This window comes from Cataglyphis hispanica, chromosome 2, assembly GCF_021464435.1.
Source record: "Cataglyphis hispanica isolate Lineage 1 chromosome 2, ULB_Chis1_1.0, whole genome shotgun sequence".
NCBI lineage: Eukaryota > Metazoa > Arthropoda > Insecta > Hymenoptera > Formicidae > Cataglyphis > Cataglyphis hispanica.
This window is the reverse complement of record NC_065955.1, coordinates 4,802,370-4,826,756: the sequence shown is the minus strand read 5'-3', so window position 1 is coordinate 4,826,756 and position 24,387 is coordinate 4,802,370. Positions and strand designations below refer to the sequence as shown.

Sequence of the window (24,387 nt, the reverse complement as noted above, 5' to 3'; positions counted from 1 at the left end):
ACTTTCTATTGTGAAAAGTTTTTTAATAGAACACAATGTAAAGATTTTATAATTTTTTTTTAAAGAAAAGGAAAATGAGGAGGATATAAGATAGAAAAATAAAATTTTTAGATTTGTCAAACAAAACTATTATGTCGCAATAAAAGCTTAAAATTGTAAGTGCAATTTTAATATATTTTTCGTATTTGGAGGAAAGAGAGTGTATATTATATATATGATGTTCATATTCACATATATTGTAAGCATAAATAGAATTTATTAGTAAAGAATCTGAAAATTTGTACTGAAATCATAAACTATGAATAAAATTGTGATTTTAATTGAGGCGTTTAATTACAAATTTAATTAAAATTATTAGAGAAAATATAAAAAAAGAAAATATATATATTATGGCACTTAAATAATTTTAAAATATTTTTAATTTTTGTTAGTGCCAAGTATTTAAATAAGAAAATTTTAGTCCAAATTAAAACACTTTTAATTGTTTCATTTAATAAATTTTGCAACTACACGCCTTAATTAGCATGTTTTAATTCTATTGTCGATGAAACTATATCGTTCTGGCGGTAAACCTGTTAAATCAATAGTAGTTTATCGTCTATACAAGTATGCAAAAGTTCTCATACAAGCGTGAGAATCACAGCATATATATAATTATAATCAGACTCGTAGATATATTTGAGCATAAAAAGTGAACGATAATTGACAGGCTTTAAACGGAAAGAAATGTGTCTCTGCCTTGGGCCATTTAAATCAGGTAAAACTCTTCTAATGAAAAGTCTTCAAGGAGACGAGATTGACGATGCGACTTATACCGTACCTACCAATGGGATAAATTTATTTACTATAAAAAATGATACTGGCGAATTCGACATGGTGATCAAAGAAATCGGAGGTAGCATGGCACCGATATGGAAGCATTACTTTGACAAGGTACTCGTATCGCAAAATAAATTCACGCATGATACAATTTTGAAATAGTTGTAACGATACATTATTTACATATTCTTGTTAGATTCATAAAATAATCTACGTAGTGGATACGAGTAATCTTTGTCAAATAAGCGCAGCAGGTATATTGCTCTATTCTTTCTTGGTGGAACCGAGATTACAAAATGTAAAAGTCGCGCTTATTTTGAACAAAATGGATGTTTCGTACCGTCAGATGAGAAACGAAGCTCTACTGATGCTGCAATACGCTCGTTTACAAAGAGAAGTGACGCAAAAGATCACCGTATTGGAGACCAGTGGAATGACGGGTCAAGGTGTGGAGGATCTACGCGGCTGGTTATTTGATCCAGAAACGCTGAAAACCACGCTCAATGCTAATAAGTGAACAACGATTATATCGTTACGTGATGAAAAAGAAAGTTATCTTAAAATACCTCGTTCTTTTTTATTTACACTCGATCTTACAAAGTTATAAAAGTGTACTACAAATTCGAGTACTCTTTAAAGACAATATATTAATGCGTGTTGTCATATACAGTCTATGTCTCACATGCGCAAATATAAAAAAAAAAAAAAAATACTGCTTGTCACTAAGAATGCTAAAAAAACAAGCAATGGAGGAATATTAATTTTTTCACAATCTTTAACATCACTAAAATTACATTGGTGACGTGCTCTATATATTCGTACATATATGAAAGGATATAGGGACGAAAGAGAAGATTTACGTTACATGCTGCTTTTGTAATGCCATTAATGTCATTGCATGCTACCAATGATAACAAAGATAACTGTATAAACATTTGCTTTCCCATTTAAATAGCCATTTAAATTTCTCTTATATCTTCTCGTATCCTTACAGATATTTTCCACAGAGACTTATAATATTGTTTACTTGTATAACATTTAATGTATCCTTGTGAGGTCTTCTACTATTTTTACAAGATCGTCTACCGTTGCTTCCTTCTTCATACCGCTGCCATCATCGATCTATGGAAAAAAAAATATAATGAATTTTAAGTTATATCTGAAAATTATCTACAATTTATTTATAAATATACACTTGAGAGAAAACATAATACGCGATTGAATTACCATAAGGCCCGTGGCAACTTCCCTCATTTTCTCGTGGCTTAAATCGAGGAAAGATTCTATTAAATCACCGTCTATAAATCCTTCGCATTGCTCAATTTTTAAATCCGTCTTGAAACTCCTCCAGAAGTTATGTTCTATTTTGCCTACACTTTTTATTACACTGGTTAATTTATCCTCCAAATTACGCAGGAATTCGTAAAACGCAAACGGAATTTGCGTTACAAGGCCAATCGCACCGCTAACAGTTCCGAACAATACACAACCCTGAGTAGGCGTGCTTGATTCTCCCAAATTCTGCATCACTAATGAACCATGTCGGAAGACGTTGACCATGTCACCTAAATGAAACTGGCCTACTTCCTGCATTTGTTGTCTCTCATCTTCGGACGTTGCGGCACTAGAAATAACATTACATTGATTGCCTCACTAAAAGCTTTACAAACTTATTTATTATTAGTAAATACAATAAGTACATACCTATCCTTTTGACATATAAAAAGATTGAAACAATTTTCAGCTCCTAAGAAAGTATCATCGTCTAATATTTCAATAGAAGTCATCCAATTGGGGTTGTAATCCCTAGCTATCTCCTCAAAACTGCCTTCCATAGTTTTGTACTGAAGTAATGTAAGGGATCTCATAAGATCACCCACTAAGACAAAGTCACTCTTGGTTTTTAAATAAAGTGCTATAATGTTATTAAAGTGACTGCATTCCAATCTGAGTTCCTTTTCCGCGGTCCATTCGAATAATCGTACTGTACTATTGATACTCGCCAAAAGTTTTCCGTTAAATTCTACCAAAGAATAGCAAGAACCCTTAATTTCCTTCTCTGCGACCTGCGTGAGCTTTCCGTCGCTCCAATGATACAATAATATTCTGCCCATTTTCGGCTCAGTCTCGTCGGGATTTATAAACGCTGTTCCGACCACAAAATAAGAGGTCGGATCCTCGCCCAATCTCGTCGAGATCAGTGATAACGCGTACTCGGTCGGCATTAATGTGTGTGCGTGCAGGACTTCAAAAGTGTGCTGATCGATGATGAGAAGATTATGTACCTCGATTTCTTGGCCAATCTCACTGGCCGTGTGTCCACTGGGTTTGTTATGCGACGCGATGTGAATGCTACTGGACAGGGTAGCTGCTTGAGTAGATGCAGAATGCCTGACGATACCCACACCGCTGCTCTCTTGCACGTCGACACGCATCGTAATGACGCCAAAAGTTTGAGAGCTTTCTTGATAAGCGATCCTCCTCGGAGACTCTCCGAGCGGAACCGTTCTTATGTGCAACTTCTGAATTTCGTCGATTGTACCGATCGTGACGGTGCTATCTGTTGCTAAAGCCAGGCTATCAGGATACGATTCCGCATTCAGGGAACACATATGATTTACTTCCTTGAGATTGACATTACTAAAGACGAGCTTGTGATTCGAGGAATAAATTACGGTGGGCCTATCCGAGCACGCGAATACATTTGTCGTGGAGAGCGATCGAAAAGTTCTGAGAACCGTAGGCTGTGTTCCTAAAGTAACTCTTTTCTTGTCCGAGAGCATACCGCTTTGTTTATACAGAGTGAAATAATACATACTACCATCACCTAGGGCGCAAAGTAAATACGTGTTGCCCTCGAAACAAGTCATTAAAATAGATCTGGGTATAATCTCGCCTCCGAGAAGCTCCTTATTGATTTCTTCTAAGCCAGGCAAAGTCAAGATTCGAACAGATATGTCCGTCCAAAGTCCAACAGCGACAATTTTGGCCTCATTTACGCCATCCAGAGGGGAAATATCCAAGCATGCTACTTCGTGCTGCAAAGTGGCGAATCCTTTAGGTACAATCTGATTGCACGAAATTTCCATATAGAACAGATCATTTCCTGTAGCGCAAAGTACTTGGGTGCCATTGCAGGCTACCACACTGATGGTTCTTTTATTTTGCGGTTCCCATTCGGAGACGACCATTTTGCTCTCGTGAGAAATCAATCTAGCAGATGTTGGAGTTATTTGGATAAATAAATCATTAGTAACATTGCCCGTATGAAATGTTTGCTCATCTGCGACAAAACCCGGTATATCTGTCTCTTCAACTTCTTCGCCGTTTAAAGTCAAGATCCTAGTTTGTCCAACAAACGATAATACCAATGTATTGTCAAAGTTACCACCGCCAACTTTTAGAGCCCACATGCCTTTAATCCCTGGTAAGTCGATACTTGCGTGTTCTTGTATTCCAATGCCGTTTCTAATAATTCTAAGAGAACCTTCTTTAAAAGCGCCCGAACACGTCACCATCTGTCCTTGACCCTGTCTTTCTAGATCTACTACAGCCATATCGACAATAGGTGCCAGATTAGTGAAAGTTTCCATAGGTACACAATAGGATCCATTTTCATCTGCTTTTGTTATTAATTTGATCAACTGGGAATCACCTAGACGGCTGCCAACATATATTACACCATTATCTAGATAAGTTATACATTCTGGTATACTGATTTCGCCTAATAATTCGACTTTCAAGTCTTTCACCACTTGTGTTCCGTCAGGCTTCTTTTCTAGCTCTAAAAACAACATAAACAAATGGCCAGCCATATCTCCCAATAAATATCTTAATCCTTGATTATCCACTTTGGCATAACAAGTAATAGTGCTCTGCTTTATAATCGGTGGTACTACAGCAACATATGTAGTACCATCATGATATAAAATACTCTCCTGTCCTATTATGATTGCGCCACAGATAGGGGAAGGTACAGGAATGACCATCATAGCTTCCCGTTCTACATTATCCTGTCTCCAAGGTATCTTTGAAAATTCTTTTTCCCTCAAATTGATTTCATGTGTTTTCACATGCCTACCATTAATATCTTGATGAATTAAAATTAAAGTAGGATTAGTGCATCCATGGAGAAAATTGACATCTTGCACTTGCTGTTCATCCATACGAATAGAAGATGCTTTCAATTCTGGATTATCTTTGTCCAAGGGTATAATCTTAAAGAGGCCATCGTATAATCTGAGACCGATTACTCGAGCTTTTGGATCAATAACAGCTTTGATCCCAGTTTCGGAAGCTTTTCCAATACGATCTGCCACATTTCCATGAGCTTTTGTTATAATCTCTATATCTTCTCCTTCGCCCATACATTCCAAGATCATAGCATTATAACTTGTTGTTAATAAAAACAGAAGATCCTTCTTCTCATGCTGCCAAAAAATACAAATTTTATCAATATTATAATGTACAATTTTATCTTACAATTAAATAAATTTTTGAAATAATCTTCAAGACAATATTATATATGTAGTTGTGCGCAAATGTTTACATAAAAAATTTTCATGTATAAATTTTACATATTCTCTCTCTCTCTCTTAGAAAGAAAATAAAATTTTTCTATCCATATTTTTTTCTTTTTACATTAAAAAATATAATGCTAAAAAATGATCTAATTCATGCAAATTAGTGAAAATTTAAACAGTTATCTCTTGTAAATCTCTTATTAATAAAAAAATATAATAGAAGATTTGAAATAAACAGAAATCATATAATCGGTATAAAGATGAATCTTTAAACACATACACACAACAAATAACATCACACATAAAGATAACCTTACCGGCGGTCTGAAGAATTTTATGACTGCTATTTTACCGTAGATACCGACTTCTTTTAGGGGTCTCAAACCCTCTGGTGTTACAAGGTATATCTCCAAACGTACATTCTTAGCCAATATCAGATTTAAATCCGTAGGCGAAGTAAAATTACCTTGTAAAGTAGAATGCAAGGAAACGATTACAAAAAAGTGATATTATCTTTCGTTCTGTAATTTCATGGAATTTGATGACTTACCAGTCACGCAGGCAGTGACAGCCGTTGGTTTGTGCGCCGTCACTATATAATGATGGGACATTGCTTTCATAATATATGTCTGGCAGCTGATAAACACTTACGCATGTGAAATTTCAGCCATTCAACTGAGCGTTCGCTTGTATACTTCTGTACTTTTCAATTTATCGCGCCATGAAGTTGGTCACATTTCAAGAGTGTAAGCTGGTTTACAAGAGGATATCCGTTGAAAATGCAGCATTAAGTCCGATTCACAAATTCAAAGGTGCGTTCCTCTTGACTTTCAAAATGAAAATAATAATAATAAAATGTGATGCACTCAACGAAAAATCGAAAAGATGTTTTGAAGCATTGCATTAACAATCACGATAAAGAAATCTATTTATCCTGATTAGTCAATAAAATACTTCAAAGCATCTTTAGCGTTTCCCGATCGCAGTAAACAGCATTTTACAAATCACAATCGTATAATAATAAAATAATTTTATTATTGAAATTACTACATTTTATATTTGAATGATTGTTTATTTTTTGTTCACGAGATATTCCACATATTATATTTCCTTTTCATATAGATAAACTTTCTGAAATGCAAATATGATTATTTTTTTTAATTTTTCAACCTAGTATCAATATATCGACAATCCATATTTTTTATTCATAACTTGCAAGAAAAATTTTCTTTTCATTATTATAATAGCACTATACAATAATGCTATAATCATATTCAGTTCAAAATCCAATTGTATCTAATTTAATCTAAACTTGAGGATAAAATATATTAAAACAGAATATATATATATATATATATATATATATATATATATATATATATATATATATATATATATATATATGAGAACAGAACTTAAGATTTATTAAAAATCAGAAATGTAAAACATATTTTTGCATTTATCTTACATTTTCAGACCATAAACTAACATTTTTTGTCTTACTTTCTAAAACTATACAATTGTACAAAGATTTTTAATACATTTGTTCTATAATATAATTTTCTCATCACATATTTTCAATATATTACATATAATACATATAATATCTTAATGGATCTAAAAGAGAGAATTGTACTTTCATGTACTTATATGCATATATATGTACATAAGTCTGTGTTAGTTGATGGTCTGTAGACCGTTCATTTATAAACTTAGCATTTGTAATTGGCAGTATGCAAAAGGATAAAAATCAGGCTGAGAAAATGTAATTAAAGTGCATTGTGTATAAGAGAACTAAGCAATGCATGTGGTACATATTTTTCAAAGCAAATAATAAAATAAAGATCAACCAGATGCGAAAGAGTAGTTTTTCTATAAATTCCTATTAATCCTACATTTATCATATTGTTATACATATATATATCCATATAACTGTGTATATGTATGTACACACACAGTCTTAAAGGAAAAAAAAAGAAACCAGTAAACTGCAACAAGATATTAAACAGCTTAACAAGATTTAGCAGATATCAGAGAAAGATTGAAAATACTGTTACAAGGTTTACTGAAAAATTCACCATTTTTAAATATATGTAAGGTACACATATTGAATAAATGCATACTATGTATGCTTCACTATTCGTAATTTTATAATATTGAATGTAATGTTAATATACATTTATAATTAATTGGATTGTATATAAATACAGATCCTTGCTATTTGTTGCGCATGACTTGACGCGTTTTTCAATTTGATTCAAAAGTAAAATCTATGTAGGAAAACTACCAGTTTCGTTCATAACCATATGCCTGTTAGAGAAATTGGTAGGTGTTATAGATGTTCTGGGGCTTCCGCTTTGGCTAGTATCGCAGCTATCGTTTTTTTTATCTGTTCTTATATTATTATCTAATCTAGGTTTGTAAGTATGCTTGGGAGATGTTCCCGGACTTGACAGAGAGCAACTACATCCACTTTGGTTGCTATTGCTAGAACTGTCGCTATCGCTTTCACTGTCGACACTAGATTCAGAACTGCTCGCGCATAATCTTTTTTCAGTACGTAACATTTCATTTTCTCGTCTTAATTGCTCGTTCTGTTGTATCAGATCATCAATCCGTTGTTGACATAATTTCAATTTTTTCGCTATCTCAGAATCTGTAGTAGATACGTTTTTATTTTCCGAATCTCTTTCTTCTATTTGATGAATGCTCTTATTACGTAATCTTTTTGTTAATGAATCCATTTTGGCTTCTAAATGCCTATATTCCTGTATTAATTCTGTTTTTGTCAGAGTGCTCAATCTTTCCTCATGAAGGTCTTCATACGCAGTTGAAAATTCTTTCGTTAAAAACTCCTCTTCATCTTCTGGAGATGAATAAAAATAATCTTCGTCCGAATCTACGCTAAAACTGGAATCACGAGTGCGCGGAGGTGCTGTTGGTTTTTGAAACATGGCAGGTACTTCCAATGATGCAGCTTCTGATAATTTTTGTTCAAGATCAGGTAGATCGCTATGATCATTCATAAGGAATTGTGTAGTATTATATAGAGCTGGTGGTTGCCTATTAGGTTTTGCAATTCTACCAATGCACCTGCTCCGCAACTGTTGCTGATAAGATATTTGTTTCAAATATGGTTTTAACTTCCTATGCTTGGGTTTACCCCTGCGAGTTTTCCTCTTTTTTGCTGCAATATCTTCATGTTGACCGCCGTCTTGATCACCGCTACCGCTACCGCTTTCCAATCGTCCACAGTTCTTTATAAGTGATGTTTTATACTGTAAAATATATATATATATATATATATATATATATATATATATATATATATGTATATTATTTATATACAAAACAAAGGTATCATTAAATAAATTCGACTAGTGAATATAATAGTTAAACTGTATGAATAATTGCAGCTATATATTTATAATTTATTCGAGAGCATAAGCAATAATAAATAAAATAACAATAAATAAAAAAATATTTCAAATATAGATTATATTATTCAAAAACTATTACGTCAATCAAATATATATTTGATATATATAATTGATCGATATATATCGATGAATTATCATTTATCTTTATCATCAAATATTAAATCGTAGTAAGATGATGCCGCTTCCTTACCTTATTACCATTAGAACGATCAACGTTCGATTCTCGTTCCGCGCTGTCACCGACAGATCGCGGCACGCGTTCGAAAAGTGGGCGTGATGACGCCGCAGGCGTTGGCTTCGCTTTTGCGGAATACATGACGCCCTTCGCGTCATGTACTTCGCTATCGCCACCGACGCCGCCCGACGCTTTCTCCGCCGTCGTTTCCGCCTCGCACGCCTCCATGCACACAATATCCACCGAAATCCGTTAATTCACGATGGCACAAATGCGCTCCGCCGTTTGAAAGTCTCCCTTGTGCACTGGTACACGCCGCCACGGCGCTAGAAACCGTTTGCTCTCACCGTAAACAGCGACTGGCTCGCCATGTTTGATCTGTCCGTGATTCTCCGTACGATAGCGAGGCGGAACATGCTGACGTATAGTCCCTACTTCGGTCCCACCTCTCCTCGTATTCGCACAGCGCAAGGCAGCGCAGTTGCGTTCTGTTCTTTTCAATTCGCGGCGCCTCATCTCGCGCACGTTGCTTCGATCCCGCTGGATCGCGCGTTTTGCACTCCCTCGATAATTTATCATTAATATCATATGTATATATAATTGTATTAACATATGTTTCTTTGTGTATGCCTAATATATGTCATATATATTTATTCTTATAATGATTATATCAGCTGTAATTTATGTCAAGATAGAGTAGCAGTTGCAGTAAGAACTATATTATAGTTTCTATGGCAAGACTTTTATTATATATATTTCTTTTCTATTCTATTTATTTTCTTTGCTAGAGTTCAATAAAGCCATAAAATTATATTATTATATTTATAATGTTATTAATAATATTTATAATAATACATAACTAAACTAAATATTATTAAATAAAAATATAAATCTAACTTCGTGTGTGACACAAGATTCATTAAACTAAAATATATATTTTTCAACAAATTAAATTACGTATTTGATTTGTTAAAATATAAAAAAAATAAACGCTAAAACATCAACTTTATTATTATTATTATTATGCATATAGCACTATCATACTGATTGAAAGATATATGTATGTAAATGTGCGCGTTGCCTCATCGTCCTTGTATTTACGAACGACATTAAATTTTTATTTTCCAGTAATGTCTCTGACCGTGAAAACTGATTTCCTCTCTTTTTTCAAAGTAAATAATATGTCTTAATTTACTCTTATTTTCTGAATTTAAATTAATCAAGGTAATATTTATATCCTTTAATTTATAAAAATTATGTTAAATTAAATTATTAAAATTATGTTATGTTAATTTATAAAATTATGTTAATTAAATATTACGTTGTCAAGAAATAGTTTACACTCTCGAAATCCATCTTCATTTTATTCACGTGCTCAAATCATCGATTATATTCGCTGATTCTACGGATCGCATGATTTGAGACATCTAATACATAAGGGTAAAAAACGTCCGTTGTAAGCAAGATTGCTCTATTAAATCAACATGTACGTTGTATACCTATACATATGTATTGATGACTTTATGTCGCAGTAAAACACGACTTTTGCAATGCCAGTGTATAATAACATCCTTTACTACAAAATGCAATTTCACGTCGGGTCATTGTACTCGTTATCTTCCGTGAATCGATGATTTTCTGCCTGTAAAAAAAAAATGAAATTACTTCTTGTGCAAGAACAACAAAGGGAAATTGCGATAACGCTCGCTGACGCAAGATTCAATGCATCTTCCAATTGAGAGAAATACGTAATAATCAATTTATTTATCAGTCTCGTTATCGCCGATAATATTCCTCGGTAATTGTAGGTAAATATCTTTAATATTGCATAGATGAAATATCGCGTGGAAAAAGAGAAGGTTATCACCCAATGAGCAAAAGACAATATTTTTGAAAATGTTTTTAAAAAAATTGTATATATCGTACAATTATTGAACAGTGAAGATATTCAAAATACATTTAAAAATATATATTGTCTGCTCGTTGGATGTTAATGTGAACATTTTTTTTTAATGATTATGGGGGATTTAAACCATTATTCTAATGTTTTTAAAAATGTTTTTAAAAATATTGTCCTGCTCATTGGACAGTCGCGAGAAGAAGAAAAAGCGAAATTCTCGCAAGTTATTTCGAAGAGGAAGATACGAAGAAATGCATACCTGACGAAAACGAAACAATAGACTAATGTCCTGACCCTCGCGACGATTGCCAGTTGCCAGGAGCCTCCTGTAACGTTAGAGAGTGCATTCGTTTATTTTAACGTACACGTTCAAGAGCATTATGTACACCCGTTACACGATTCGCGAGCTCTCGTACACGCACGCAATCACGCGTGCACACACATACAGACACATATATTATATACACATATTACGTGTGTGTGTGTGGTGTGTGTGTGTGTGTGTGTGTGTGTGTATATATATATATACCGATGCAATCCGCCACGGGAGCAACGCGAGGACTATAAATACGAGGAGTCGGCCACGTGGGGGAGTATCCCATCCTCGTAGTTCGTTTCTTTTTATTTCCTTTTTCCTTTTCTGTTTCTCTTCCGTCTCTAAATATGCCGATGCCATATTCTTCGCCTTCCTCCGAGAGGGGTATGTAACTTCACTCTCGCTCGCCCGTGCGAGCGCGCGCGCGAGCGCTATCACCGGGAGAGGGACAAACAAAAGAGTGAAAGACGTTTATGCCCGTGGGACAAAGATCGTCGCGCATAAATCGCCCCGCGTGTAAACACCTCGAGCTATACGTAAACAGGTTCGGCATGTAAATATATGTATATATACTCTCGATAAATACGACACAACTCGTATCGAGCGCACGCGTTACGCTTAACCTAACTAATTTGTATGTGTTTGGATATGTTTTCCCATGTGTCAATTCACGTGCGTACGACCTTTAAAAACTATACGGGCATATCGGGCATCCTACACGGATCTAGGCGATAGTACATACACGATATCGTATATAAATGTGCCGTGAGAGAACTGTAGAAAGGAGAAATCTCATAAAGATTGCAAAAGAAAATATACGATGTGATTTATTCTGTAACAATTTCGCTGGTCTAAGTGTTTAATATGGACATATATTCTTTTATGGCATTAAGAAGGTCGACGTATATACATAAGTATGCGCATAAGCGTAGCAAAATATATCTATCCTCTCTCTAAAAATACTGTCGATGTAAAATTCGACCATACATTAATTTCGAGTTCTCCAAAATTTGAATTTTATTATGTACTCCGAGATATATATATATATATATATATATATATATATATATATATATATATATATATGCTCTTAGGTCAATTTGCGTGTGTGCCTTGGTCCACTGTAATTTTAAATCTCTAACGGGCGCGCGCATCCTTCGCTCTGTGCGACATCATTTACACATATATACACACACACATCCGCGCTTATTTATCCGTGTATCTATCATGCGCTATCTTTCCATGCTGAACCTACTTTTCGCTCTGTATGTGTTGGATATATATGTACACACACACACACACACGCACACACACACACGTGTGTGTGTGTGTTGTGTGTTGTGTGTGTTATGCTGACTTGCGGCGCAGATGTAATACACTTACAATAGCATCGGGCGAGTGTGACTCGTTTGGGCAGAACACGATAATACGGCGTAGAGTTCACATTTTCCTTTTTCTCACCTTAGTTTGATGAAGAGGGAGAAAAAAATCACACGAATCGGCCGACCTTTTTACATTTTCCTCTATTGTATTTTAAAAAGGAACGGATATCTGACGAGATTTTACGTGCCGGATTCAACTTTCTTATGTCCCCGAGTCAAAATGATTGAGCCTTTTCAGGTAGCAAAAGCAGTCATTTTCATGTAATTTGATGTTAAAATTACTACCTTTGTTGGATTATGTTCGTTGACAGTCAACGGCTATGCTTATATATCCTTTAGAGCCAGCAATTGCCTTGCGTTTTCTGAATTATAATCTGATTTATAATCTTATATAGAATTAAATGAATTTGAAGAAATGCATTTTGTTAGGATATGTTAGTGCCACAAATAAACATAGAGATATCACAATATTAGATAGTGTAATTAGATAGCTACAACGGTATTTGAAAGCCTTTCGCCTTCTTCAGGATTTTGCTAGAGATCAGGTTCAACGGCAAGTAATATTTATATACCAATACGAAATACATTTCATGTATGTCGTAATACCATACTTCATTACACATGTACAAACATGCAAATATATCCAACGAATGTAACTCGCGCACCTGTATGTTTTTTATAGTCGCGTCTTTGCATATATATATATATATATATATATATATATATATATATATATATATATATATATATATATATATAAAAGATCTATCCTGTTGTGACTTACCAAAAGTTATTTTGATATATTTTATAAAATATTCATTCGTTTTAGCTATACTCTCTCTATCTTTATTTTTCTTTTCCGAAAATGTGAGATATATCTTTCTCTTTTCATGTATAAAAAATGCACACTTTTTATAAATAAATAAATGCATGTGTGTCTGAAAAGAAACAGAATTCTGTTTTCTTCATTTTGCTTATAATATACTTTATATAATATGTATTTTACGTATATTATATATACATTTTGCTACATATTTTATTTAATTAAAATGTAACAATTTATATATTTTTATCAAGATTTTAAAGATGAGAATATAGAGACGAAAAACAAAAAGTGTAAAATCGGTAATGCAGTGTAACATTCTTATCACGAGCGATAACATCTTCAAAAACATCAGCATAGATGGAGCGAATGTAGCTTATCGTTAATACGCATTAGCACGCTACGAAAATATTTTCCCTCCTGGTGTATATACAAAATTACATCTGCTGTTTCGAAACTAAATAAAATGGTAAGGATTCTGATGATTCCGTCAAAAAATATTAAAAATAGTATTCTATGTGTTGCAAACATGTAAACTATAATTTCTATTCATAATAACATCCTTTGAGAAATATAAAAACGAATAAGTACAATGCTGAAACTATTGAAGGTATACAATCATTTCATCATTTTTTTTCACATCGATGAACATGTAATATTATTATCGTAAAATAAAAAGAACTTTACTGTGAAAACAGTTATAGTTTCTATTAGATGTCATTGATGTTCAATGCTAATGTAGCGCTGATAATTTTAAAATTAAAAACTGAAGGTTAAGTTTATTCTTTATATACTTAATATATATGAAGATGTAAACGTAAGAAAAAGAGCAAAATGTTGAAAAAAACTAATTTTTCTTTAGGCTAGTACTGCTGTGGCAGCAGGTATTGGCCTTGCTGCTGTGGGCTTTGCCGGTCGTTATTTGCTCAAGAGAATGCCAAATTTATCGCAGAAGATGGCTGAGACAGTGAAGAAGCTAGATTCCCAGGTAGAAACGTATTTCTTAATAGGCTTCATGGTATAGTTGCATGCACATAAAAGTATTGACACTATTTAACATTTGTAGTCACTAGCAAACAACAAGTATTATAAAGGTGGTTTTGAGCCAAAAATGACCAGGCGAGAAGCTAGTTTAATCTTGGGGGTGTCGCCCACAGCTGGTAAAGGGAAAGTAAAAGAACAATTTAAAAAAGTTATGTCTGTAAATCATCCAGATCGCGGTGGTTCTCCATATATTGCTGCAAAAATTAATGAGGCAAAGGATTTACTTGACAAATAATAAAACAAGGTCATGTAGTACACATTTGTAATATATCTGACTTTTATGTTACTTTAGGAACCAAATTTTAATGTACATAGTTATCAATATTATTTTATCTTGTACATTATCTACTCTTTATAATAAATAAGCTATTTTTTTGAAGCTGCATGCTAAATCTGCTAATTTTATTACATAATTTCGATATCCTCAATATCAAGATTAATAATTTTGCAAAAAGTTAATGCATAAACAAAGGATATATAGGATATATAAACTCAGTATTAATTATAATAAAATATTAAAAGAGGATAATTGCTTTTTTTTAGATATTTAGTTAACATTCCTATGACATCTCTCCATAGTGTCATAATTATACAATTTTCATTATATTTCGTATCACAACTAATTATATTTATATATGCTTATCTTTGATAAAGTATTAATATTTTCTAATTTTTGTCTTTTTATTATATTGTATATACAATAATAAGCTAAAATAAATTTAGAGTAATTGAGAAAATGTGTCATTTGTAGTTTCTTACATGGCTAAATAAGTTTCCTTGAAACGTATTTACAGCAATAGAGCATAGAATAATTATGCAATAACAAAATATATATAATACAATTTTACATGCATCCATTTTGCAAAAGATGCAAATGAATAACATAATGACTAGAATATTTCGGTATGTGAAAAATTTGATCAATAGTACTATCGTTCTAGCTTATCTTGCTTTTGTTCTATACGTTGTTGCGTTACTTTTGTTCTTAGTTTTGCTATTGTGTTACCAGGCAGTGATCCAGGTACTTTAAAAATACTCTGTAAAATAAGAAAAATTTATCTCAGTAAATATTTATTCACTTATTTACTTAATCAATATTTGAGTTACATGCAATGTATAGTTATATACCTGCATAAACTCGTGACATCGTAAAACAATACTGTCTTTTGTAATTTCCTTGAAACATTCAGCTAATGTTGTAAAATCTTGACAAGCTAACAGATTAGATCTGTTCCTTTTTATAAGCGTCAATGCAACACGGAAGATAATTTTGGTACCCTCATAAAAGAGGCAATCCCAAATACGTAAAGTAGTCTGTAAATTCCAAAGCATTTAACATTTCCAATTTTTTTGAAATATACATATATTAAAAATATTACATATATTTTTTAAAATTATATTTAATGTTTTAATAATTATATTATATACCTCTATAGGTAAGACCTCTGCAAATAAACACACAAACCATTTTGTTGTAATTACTGCCCAAGGTAATCCTAAGTTTGTTACATGTTGATAAATATCAGGCATTTTTATCCTATATACATAAATAATATATATAGATACATGTGAATATTATTGATGTGATATTTTAGTAAATTTTGTTATGTATTACCTTACTAACTCTGCAAGCACATCAATATCAGTAAGTAAACCATCCATAGTACGCGTATAATAATCTGGTAAGATTTTGTCAATTAATACTTTTAGTAACCAAAATGCTGTCTCCTCGCTTTTTGTTACAAGCAAAAGTAAACCTGCTATGTAGTTTAAACCCTAAAAAAATATAAATGTATTGTAAAAGAAGGTGCAATAATAGGAAAAGCTTGATTGAAGCTTTCATTATAAAACAACTTGTGTATTTATTATTTATTAAAAATATATAAAAGTATTTATATGTTTGAGAGTATGCATTTTGGATGTTACCTGACAATATCCAACAGTTTTATTTTGATGAGCAAAAGCCAATAATACATTATATAATTGATGCTGTTGATTCTCTGTATTATTAAAGAATATATTATCTGGAAATGTTCTTGGGAGATCAGTTTTTATAATTTCAGCAATTTCTGTATTATGCGGAGATTGCAATAATTTTTGATAAAGTTCTGGCGACATATTTTTTATTTCTTCTCCGCCACTCACAGCAAGCCATACCTATGTGACCACCAATTTATTGTAAATATTTAAATTTGAAGTACAATAAATGGAACTTTATAATATATATTACCAATCCTCTATGTTCACCCGGAATGCCTTTACGAACATATTTTTTTATAGTAATGCTTCGCTGTAACGATTTTCCTTCACCAATAATTTTTGCCCATTTCTTAGCCATTTTTGCAAGAACCTTAAGGTACTCTGACATGAAATCTTCATAAGTTTCATAATCGAAATCGCGTGGTCGTTCGAAACCATATTCGTCCACATCACTAGAAAACAAATGTATAAAATCTCATACAATATAAGCAGAATCTTAAAACAATTAATTGATATATTCATTAATTAATTATAAGTAGTTGATAGAGCAAATAAATGCGCATTTTTATATTATTTTAAATATGATATAAATGATTCACATGTGAAACGATATATAATAAGAACACGTAAGAAATGGAAAGGATAAAAATAAATTTTAACAATGAAGAGAAAATAAATTAGAGAGCTTTTCTTATTTAAATTCACTCACACAAAGGGGCGTATGCACGAAAGAGACATAACCTCGATAAAATGAAAATAATAAAATAAAATAGATACGATATTTTCACTATAAGCATGCGGAGTTCGTCGCAGATGCTGACGGAATACGATAAGCACATCGTGTGTGATATATCATTTGATAAAACTGATAAATAATGCACTCACCTGAAGCATGAACTTGCCATGCCCTATGTAATTCGGCAGGTGTCAAATGGATCTATGTGATTGCATATAACTCCGTCCATAGATATTCTACGTACATCTACGAAATTTTATTTTAGTCAAGCAAACATCGATCACAGAAATATTTCGGAGCACTGTGCGTTGCTTTTGTCACACGCGGAGTCACAATGGATTTTATGGCGCGCGCGTTTTGTTTTACACGCATATTCCGAGTATTCTGAGACAAGAGTAACAATGAGACGGATTACTCGTGAATCAAGCGTGACACAGATTTCTGTCAGATTATAGAAATTTATTATCGCGATATATATATATATATATATATATATATATATATATATATATATATATATATATATCGTCAGCCGACAAAAACATTTAATATTTCGTAATCGTGTCTCTAAATATAGATTCCGTCCCCCTTCTCATTCTTGTAAAGTACAATCACTTATAACGAGACGACAGAGGACACAATATGACTAAATATATCGAATCGAAGGTACAGATTAATCATGCCAATGGATCGCACGACTCATTCAAAATATATTTCGCGAGTTATCGTGTATAAAGTATTATCGAGAGTCGCGCGTCCTGTCAAATGTTCAAATGATAATTTGAAAAACGCGTCGTCAATCGATCGCATATATCGAAGAGACGCGCAATATTTAATTTTTAATAGTTTAACATATTTTACATGAAAAAAAATCTCTGTAAACATCATGTAGGTAATATGTAATGACAATATGTGAATAATTTATATAAACATAACTTTGTAATCAATAAACATAATTTTGTAATCGATAAAATCTTATAATTGTGCATGCCTTCGCAACTGAAGTTGGGCATGCATGATTTGTCACGATGCGATCGCATATGCCGGAAGTGTCCAATTTCAGATCGCACGGTCAATACATAATGTCGACCGTACTACGATAAGCACATGGTAACGGTGGTAAGATGGCTTCGCCGATTCCCTGCGTTGCTGGTAAGAATTCTCTTAGTTTCTTACGTGCGTTGTGTACGTCGCGCGAGAGTGTCAATCATTGATTAAACATATATTCGTCCGAAGTAATTCGCTTCTCAAAGGATACGCGTATCCATTTACAACTCCCATTAGACGACGTTCCAGATAGTGCACCATTTTTCGCGATAAACGTGATAGACATGTGCCTCGTAGCATCGAATAATTCGAACGTATTTATGGTACTAACGATGTTCAAACGAATGTTTGCATTACGATATTTACAAATTGTAAACACGCAATAAAAGATACAAAATTTTGAAATATATTCTAACCTGTAACTGCTGACGTGTTATTTTCCAAACACCAACTGTTGATATGAGTTTTGCGAGAGCAATAAGATTTTAAAAAATAATAATTGTTGAGATACGTCTTCTCGCCTTGATACATTTATATCATATTTATATCAAAGGTCTATAAATTTAACATTTTCTTGTAGATTCTATCTGACAAATGTATACACATGATTATCAACAAGAATACACACTCTAGTTATTATTAGTATTGTTATTATATACAAAAAGAAAAAAATATTAATATATTTTTAATATACATAGTGAGAGGATCCACTGGTATAAATCTAGCGCAAGGTCCACCATCTTACGAACCAGTCAAAACATTTCCCAAAGATGATAGCAGAACCTGTAAGGCTATGCTTTTTAGTTCGGACGGTCAGTACTTTGCATGGATTAATGCTGTTAGTGTTAAAATTGTACTGTGCGAGACCTGGAAGATTGTTGCTGAAATTTCACGACCTAAAATCTGCTCTATTCAATTCTCTACCCATAGCACATATCTTGCAACTTGGGAACCATCTTTTGGTAATTGACTTTAAATTATATATATATGAAATATGTATATAGGTAAACTTTTAATGCTAATTTTATTATACTTATAATAATAAAAATATTGTAATATAATTTCAGTAACACAAACAAATCCTCAGGGAACACAAAATCTTCATATATGGAAATCTGAAAATGGTGAATTAGTTCACAGTTTTGTGCAGAAAAAACAAATTAATTGGTAATGTATCACACGCTTGATTTACATTATAACTCCATTTTTCTCTTATTATATACATAAACTTGAAGAGTTGAAGTTTAGTAACTAACAATAATAATATAAACACCAAATAGCAGTTCATTTTGGAGTCAATTTTGTATACTGCTAGCATTGTTGTTTTTAAGTATATGTATGATGTGTAGAAATAATTTCAAGTTCATTCCAATAATAGGGAACCACAGTGGTCAAGTGATGAAAAACTTTGTGGATTATTAAATGGTGCAAATGTTCTTTTATATGAAGATAACAATTTTGACAGATATGTACACAAGATAAGTGTAGCCAAAGTTGCCAAATTTAGTATAGCACCTGGTAATGCTCCCTACCATATTCTCTGCTATATGCCTGGTAATTATATCTATTATTATAGTACAATATTTTTTTCTATACAACAATATATATAGTCAGTGCTAATTATGATATAACAGGATATTGGAATATGAAGATAGCTATGTATATATATCTTAATGATATATATATAGCAGTTAATAAAATTGTACATAAAAGAGATAGCATTTGCTGTTGATATTTAATGAAAATCTTATAATGAAACACATAAGTAGTAGTAGTATATAGATAAAATTTATTGATAATATTTATTGTTAGATGAAATGATTTGGAAGTAATAGCATTGACTTTATGCTACAGTTACAAAACGTTATTTTATTTTAAATTTACTTGTTTTAAATTGTTATTATTAAATATATTTGATAGAAATCAAGCATATATGTATTTGGTAGAAATATAGTGAAAGTGACAAAGTGAAGATCTTAAAATAGTTTTCTGACCATATACATTGTTTTATATTATAAAAAAATAACAATAATGGCTCACATATTGGCGTTTTCCAAAACATTCAAGTATAAAGGATCTACACTATGGAAAATTTTTCTAATTATTATACAGCATACAATTTGTAAGTATTTTTTTAAATAGAATGATTATATATTGCTGTATGTAATAGAATTGCACAATGTAGTTCTTAAATATTTATCTAGATTCATGTAAAATATTCAAAATAATTTAAGTATCTATATTTATATTGAATTATATATGCTTGTATAAAATGTATAATTAAATAGCATCAATTGCAATACAATTGTAACATAAATGTTACACATTACCACTAATTATATTTATTTGAAAATTCAAAAAACTAAAATTAATATATGTTAATATAGTACTCTTCACATTTAGTAATATAATAATTAATGATTTGTGTGTTTTAAAAACTATGTGTAAAAAGTTTGTGTGTCTTCAAATTGAAAACATTTATGTTAGTTCATAAAATTTTAAATATGCATTTAAATTAAAGATTTTTTAAATATTTATAATTTAGGAAAGCCTGGTCAACCATCATTTGGAAGATTATTTCAATATCCAAAATTTGAGATTGGAGAAGCACTTGCGAGCAAAAGTTTTTTTCAGGTAAATAATTTATCCTAAATTTCTTATAAATATTTGCATATGTCTTTTCCTTTTATTCAATAATAATTAACGATTTTTAGGCAGATAGAGTTGATATTTATTGGCATCAACGAGGGATAAATGCATTATTGATGGCAAGTACTGAGGTTGATAAGAGTGGTGCATCATATTATGGAAAACAGACATTGCATTATCTCAGCACAAAAGGAGATACTGCTATGGTTACACTCAGTATGTTAACAAAAAATTATTCTTCTTGCATTGATAATTTAGAATATCTAAAATTAATTCTATAGCAATATTATAATGGAAACTCCTTCAATTAGGTAAAGAAGGTCCTATACATGCAGTAGAATGGTCTCCCAAAAATACTGAATTTTGCGTGATATATGGTTTTATGCCAGCTAAAGCAACATTATTTAATCTTAAATGCGAAGCGATTTTTGAGTTTGGAACATTACATAGAAATAGCATATATTACAATCCACATGGCAACAATATCCTTTTACTACTTTAATATCTGCTGATAAATTCATATATATCTCATCAGTATTAATTTAACAGCAATTAACTAATACTAGTAATATAAAATAACAATATGCATTAATTTTCTTGACTACTGTGTACTATTGCTTTTGGCTGGATTTGGCAATCTTAGAGGCGGCATCGAATTATGGGATATCGCTAACAGAAAACTTATTGCTAAAACTGATGCACCAGATACTACACTACTCCAATGGTCGCCGGATGGTGAACATTTTGTAACAGCAACTACAGCACCTAGATTACGAATGGGAAATGGGTAAAAATAAACATATAAAAAGATATATACAGTTTTAAATACATTATATATGCTGTAAATTAATGGACATGCATTATTAGATTTAAGATTTGGCATTATACTGGTTCATTAGTATATCAACGACCTTGGAATAATCAAGAGGAACTGTGGGAGGTAATTTGGCAAAACTTCCCTGTGAATACTTTCCCATTGAAACCTATTAACTATAAAGCAGTCGAGGGTATTGTCTCTAATCCTAGTCAATCGCAAGGTAAAGGTTATTTGTATGAATATTTTAAGAATAAATATTTTTATATGTATATAAACATAAGAGACTCTAATTTTGATATATATATATATATACACATACATATATATATATATATATATATACACATACATATAGTAATTATTGACTTTCTCTCTTTCTTTCTAAAGCACCGAAAGAAGCATATAGACCACCATGTGCTAGAGGACAAAATATCACATTTAAATTACATGATGATATAGAGCCACCTTCTAAACCTACCGTAGAATGTAAGTATATACAAACATAGATTGAATATTTTATTCTTAACTCAATGAAATTTTATTTATAGCAAATCCATCGAAAGCTGCATTGAAAATGAAGAAAAATCGGGAAGCGAAAAAGGCTAAAAAAGAATTAGAATCTAATAATGCGACTATTAATGGACAAGTTACAAGCACAATGACAAGTATAAAAATGGAATTAACAGATGATCCTGAAAAGAATAAAAAAATAAAGAAAGTGAAGAGCGTAAGTATATATTTAATGGCAATTTATTTTCTTCTTTATTACTATCAGAGAATAAGGACTTATGGTAACAATTTCGATTTATGTCACAGAAATTAGATCAAATTTCTAAATTGAAGGAACAGTTAAAATTGGGAAAACAATTAGAAATTAATCAACTAGATAAGATCAAGAAAGAAGATGAACTGCTAAAAGAACTTGAAGAGCTTACTTTATGATAAATACTTTAAATGTTGAGCAGAATTAACTTGCTAAACAAAGAAAAAACATTACTATCAATGGTTTTTTTTTTTCTTCTTTTTTTATAAAGTAAAACGATACAGGAAATACATATGTGTAGATCAAATTATTCATCCTGACAACTTGAAAAAATTTGAAAATTATATCACGTGTGATATTGTAGATAAAGATAACCTGGAATTTCTCGAGATAATTATAAATTCAATTGATAACAATTGATTGCATCCAAGAATTGTGTTCGCGCGCATATAAATAGGAATAGATAATCATATTAGTTTTAATAGACAGAATACTAATAGTATTCCAAATACTATTAGACAAATATGTTTATTGTTATGTATTTTATGATTTTGCTAAAAATTAATAATGATAGAGATAATTGCAGTGTTTATTATCAATCTTAGTAAAAAATTATAAATGATTGTGTTTAATCCAATAATTATGATAAAAATAAAAGCTGCCTACTGCCTAGTAGACAGTTTACTATTCTAGCTAAAACTATTAGATCTTTTTCAATAGAAATATGAAAAGTAAATGTAAAAATGTCAGATAATATTGGAATTGTATGATTTGCCTGTTATTTTACTTTTTCTTCTATGAGAGATTAGTTTTAAAATATAAAGCAATCTAATATTTTCAGATTTTTTTATTGTGCTGTAATAAATTTTGCATTTAAACATGAGCTTAACATTCTGCACAAGACTTATCTAATATTGTTTTTCATAAATTATAAAATTTAGATATAGAAAAGATCAGTCTACAATATTTCAAAAAACCAAATTTTAAACATCAATTTTTAACAGCATTTATTATTTGAACTTTCTTCCTAAATATTATTGTTTTGATTATATTTAATGTTCTATTAATAATTCAATATGCAATAATATATTCAATATGATATTTTTAAATAATTCAAAAAACTAATTCTTTTTATTTTATATACAATATAAAATCAAGATGAAAATTTTTTGCAATTTTTAAAGAAGTATATATAAATAATTTTAATTATATAGTCAGTATATAATTAGTATAAAATAAAAAATATAGGACATTTTTTCAAAATGGCAAAGCTTGTTCAATCGAGTGAAATAAAGTCCATGTAAGACTGTGTATGTAGCGATGTATGCGTGTATGCATCTGGATGTGTATGTGTAACTACATTAAAGAATATATGCAATAAATTATGTATCATCGATACATAATAAATCTATTGTGGCATAGACAGGAACAGTAAAAATGTGTGGATGTTATGTACAGAGATGAAATTTATGGAAATAAATTATTAAAGAAATCAGTGGTTATGTGAGAATATAAATATTAATAAATGTGTATATATACCCTACTCAATATTATATCCTCATTTAAGAAGTGCAAGATTCGCGCGCAGTAAAATCGTTTTTTATCACAATTTAAGGTAACAGTATAAAAAAAAAATAGTCTACTTATACGCAAAGAATTTAGAATTAATTCGAATAGAAAGAAATTGAGAAAGTAATAATCTTAAATTATGCATTTTCCTCGCATAAAATACGATTATGTATTTTATTTGTTTTTTCTTTAATCAGAAAGAAATCTTTTAACTGTGCGCAGGAATAAACTTTCAAAAGTATGAAAATACGAATCTTGGGTTGAAGTGAAAAAAAGCTAAAGTAGGAAAAGAAAATAATGAATTTCCCGATCGTTCGTTAATTATTCGCGATTGCCGCGTAAAGACTCTCGCCAGAATCGGCGACGATGAGCGATGGTGCAACGAATGGTCCAATCGTAACCGT

General features: G+C 31.4%; 6 protein-coding genes across 10 annotated transcripts; 3 read left to right on the top strand and 3 right to left on the bottom strand.

Annotated features, from left to right (window-relative positions):
- Positions 1–468: 468 nt before the first annotated feature.
- On the top strand, positions 469–1,384 carry LOC126858864 (ADP-ribosylation factor-like protein 16). The gene is made up of 2 exons (XM_050609490.1): positions 469–933; positions 1,016–1,384. The coding sequence occupies exons 1-2, from the start codon at positions 727–729 to the stop codon at positions 1,334–1,336; spliced, it is 528 nt and encodes a 175-aa protein (XP_050465447.1). The 5' UTR covers positions 469–726; the 3' UTR covers positions 1,337–1,384.
- On the bottom strand, positions 1,372–6,069 carry LOC126858863 (DNA damage-binding protein 1). Its single transcript, XM_050609488.1, has 5 exons — positions 5,893–6,069; positions 5,660–5,808; positions 2,524–5,249; positions 2,047–2,443; positions 1,372–1,941 (listed from the first exon to the last, which is right to left on the bottom strand). Exons 1-5 carry the CDS (start codon positions 5,960–5,962, stop codon positions 1,858–1,860), a joined length of 3,426 nt encoding a protein of 1,141 aa, XP_050465445.1. The 5' UTR covers positions 5,963–6,069; the 3' UTR covers positions 1,372–1,857.
- A 680-nt stretch (positions 6,070–6,749) lies between these two features.
- LOC126858888 (protein HEXIM1-like) lies at positions 6,750–9,634 on the bottom strand. Its single transcript, XM_050609542.1, has 2 exons — positions 8,973–9,634; positions 6,750–8,620 (listed from the first exon to the last, which is right to left on the bottom strand). The coding sequence occupies exons 1-2, from the start codon at positions 9,183–9,185 to the stop codon at positions 7,613–7,615; spliced, it is 1,221 nt and encodes a 406-aa protein (XP_050465499.1). The 5' UTR covers positions 9,186–9,634; the 3' UTR covers positions 6,750–7,612.
- Positions 9,635–11,391: 1,757 nt separating this feature from the next.
- On the top strand, positions 11,392–14,814 carry LOC126858890 (mitochondrial import inner membrane translocase subunit TIM14). Of its 2 annotated transcripts, XM_050609548.1 has the most exons (4): positions 11,392–11,717; positions 13,633–13,847; positions 14,241–14,366; positions 14,445–14,814. In XM_050609548.1, the coding sequence occupies exons 2-4, from the start codon at positions 13,845–13,847 to the stop codon at positions 14,655–14,657; spliced, it is 342 nt and encodes a 113-aa protein (XP_050465505.1). In that variant the 5' UTR covers positions 11,392–11,717; positions 13,633–13,844; the 3' UTR covers positions 14,658–14,814. The 2 variants fall into 2 exon arrangements, with proteins under 2 accessions (XP_050465505.1, XP_050465504.1); XM_050609547.1 differs by lacking the exons at positions 11,392–11,717; positions 13,633–13,847 and adding an exon at positions 13,867–13,988.
- Positions 14,673–18,699, bottom strand: LOC126858889 (growth hormone-regulated TBC protein 1-A). 3 transcript variants are annotated; one of them, XM_050609544.1, is made up of 8 exons: positions 18,602–18,699; positions 17,288–17,384; positions 16,653–16,854; positions 16,349–16,579; positions 16,038–16,198; positions 15,851–15,959; positions 15,551–15,736; positions 14,673–15,459 (listed from the first exon to the last, which is right to left on the bottom strand). In XM_050609544.1, exons 2-8 carry the CDS (start codon positions 17,305–17,307, stop codon positions 15,352–15,354), a joined length of 1,017 nt encoding a protein of 338 aa, XP_050465501.1. In that variant the 5' UTR covers positions 17,308–17,384; positions 18,602–18,699; the 3' UTR covers positions 14,673–15,351. The 3 variants fall into 3 exon arrangements, with proteins under 3 accessions (XP_050465501.1, XP_050465502.1, XP_050465500.1); XM_050609545.1 differs by lacking the exon at positions 18,602–18,699 and adding an exon at positions 17,682–17,700; XM_050609543.1 differs by lacking the exon at positions 18,602–18,699 and having other exon boundaries at positions 17,288–17,624.
- Positions 18,133–23,909, top strand: LOC126858886 (eukaryotic translation initiation factor 2A). Of its 2 annotated transcripts, none has more exons than XM_050609540.1 (12): positions 18,133–18,290; positions 18,884–19,147; positions 19,253–19,352; positions 19,564–19,739; positions 20,731–20,819; positions 20,900–21,050; positions 21,146–21,316; positions 21,447–21,621; positions 21,702–21,871; positions 22,039–22,137; positions 22,200–22,378; positions 22,468–23,909. In XM_050609540.1, exons 1-12 carry the CDS (start codon positions 18,263–18,265, stop codon positions 22,591–22,593), a joined length of 1,728 nt encoding a protein of 575 aa, XP_050465497.1. In that variant the 5' UTR covers positions 18,133–18,262; the 3' UTR covers positions 22,594–23,909. The 2 variants fall into 2 exon arrangements, with proteins under 2 accessions (XP_050465497.1, XP_050465498.1); XM_050609541.1 differs by lacking the exon at positions 18,133–18,290 and adding an exon at positions 18,344–18,508.
- The last annotated feature ends 478 nt before the right edge of the window (positions 23,910–24,387 follow it).

What these genes read in the sequence shown, in the direction of transcription:
- LOC126858864 (XM_050609490.1), top strand. Translation starts at nt 727, where the DNA reads ATGTGTCTCTGCCTTGGGCCATTTAAATCAGGTAAAACTCTTCTAATG. An exon ending in GGAAGCATTACTTTGACAAG is followed by an intron (nt 934 to 1,015) that starts GTACTCGTATCG and finishes TATTCTTGTTAG; the next exon opens with ATTCATAAAATAATCTACGT.
- LOC126858863 (XM_050609488.1), bottom strand. Translation starts at nt 5,962, where the DNA reads ATGAAAGCAATGTCCCATCATTATATAGTGACGGCGCACAAACCAACG. An exon ending in TAAAATTCTTCAGACCGCCG is followed by an intron (nt 5,250 to 5,659) that starts GTAAGGTTATCT and finishes ATTTTTTGGCAG; the next exon opens with CATGAGAAGAAGGATCTTCT. An exon ending in TTTATATGTCAAAAGGATAG is followed by an intron (nt 2,444 to 2,523) that starts GTATGTACTTAT and finishes TGTTATTTCTAG; the next exon opens with TGCCGCAACGTCCGAAGATG.
- LOC126858886 (XM_050609540.1), top strand. Translation starts at nt 18,263, where the DNA reads ATGGCTTCGCCGATTCCCTGCGTTGCTG. An exon ending in CAGAAAAAACAAATTAATTG is followed by an intron (nt 19,353 to 19,563) that starts GTAATGTATCAC and finishes TTCCAATAATAG; the next exon opens with GGAACCACAGTGGTCAAGTG. An exon ending in TTCTAAACCTACCGTAGAAT is followed by an intron (nt 22,138 to 22,199) that starts GTAAGTATATAC and finishes TTTTATTTATAG; the next exon opens with CAAATCCATCGAAAGCTGCA.
- LOC126858890 (XM_050609547.1), top strand. An exon ending in TGAAGAAGCTAGATTCCCAG is followed by an intron (nt 14,367 to 14,444) that starts GTAGAAACGTAT and finishes TAACATTTGTAG; the next exon opens with TCACTAGCAAACAACAAGTA.
- LOC126858888 (XM_050609542.1), bottom strand. Translation starts at nt 9,185, where the DNA reads ATGGAGGCGTGCGAGGCGGAAACGACGGCGGAGAAAGCGTCGGGCGGC. An exon ending in ATCGTTCTAATGGTAATAAG is followed by an intron (nt 8,621 to 8,972) that starts GTAAGGAAGCGG and finishes TATATTTTACAG; the next exon opens with TATAAAACATCACTTATAAA.
- LOC126858889 (XM_050609544.1), bottom strand. Translation starts at nt 17,307, where the DNA reads ATGGCAAGTTCATGCTTCAG. An exon ending in GTGCTTGCAGAGTTAGTAAG is followed by an intron (nt 15,960 to 16,037) that starts GTAATACATAAC and finishes TTATGTATATAG; the next exon opens with GATAAAAATGCCTGATATTT. An exon ending in GATGTCACGAGTTTATGCAG is followed by an intron (nt 15,460 to 15,550) that starts GTATATAACTAT and finishes CTTATTTTACAG; the next exon opens with AGTATTTTTAAAGTACCTGG.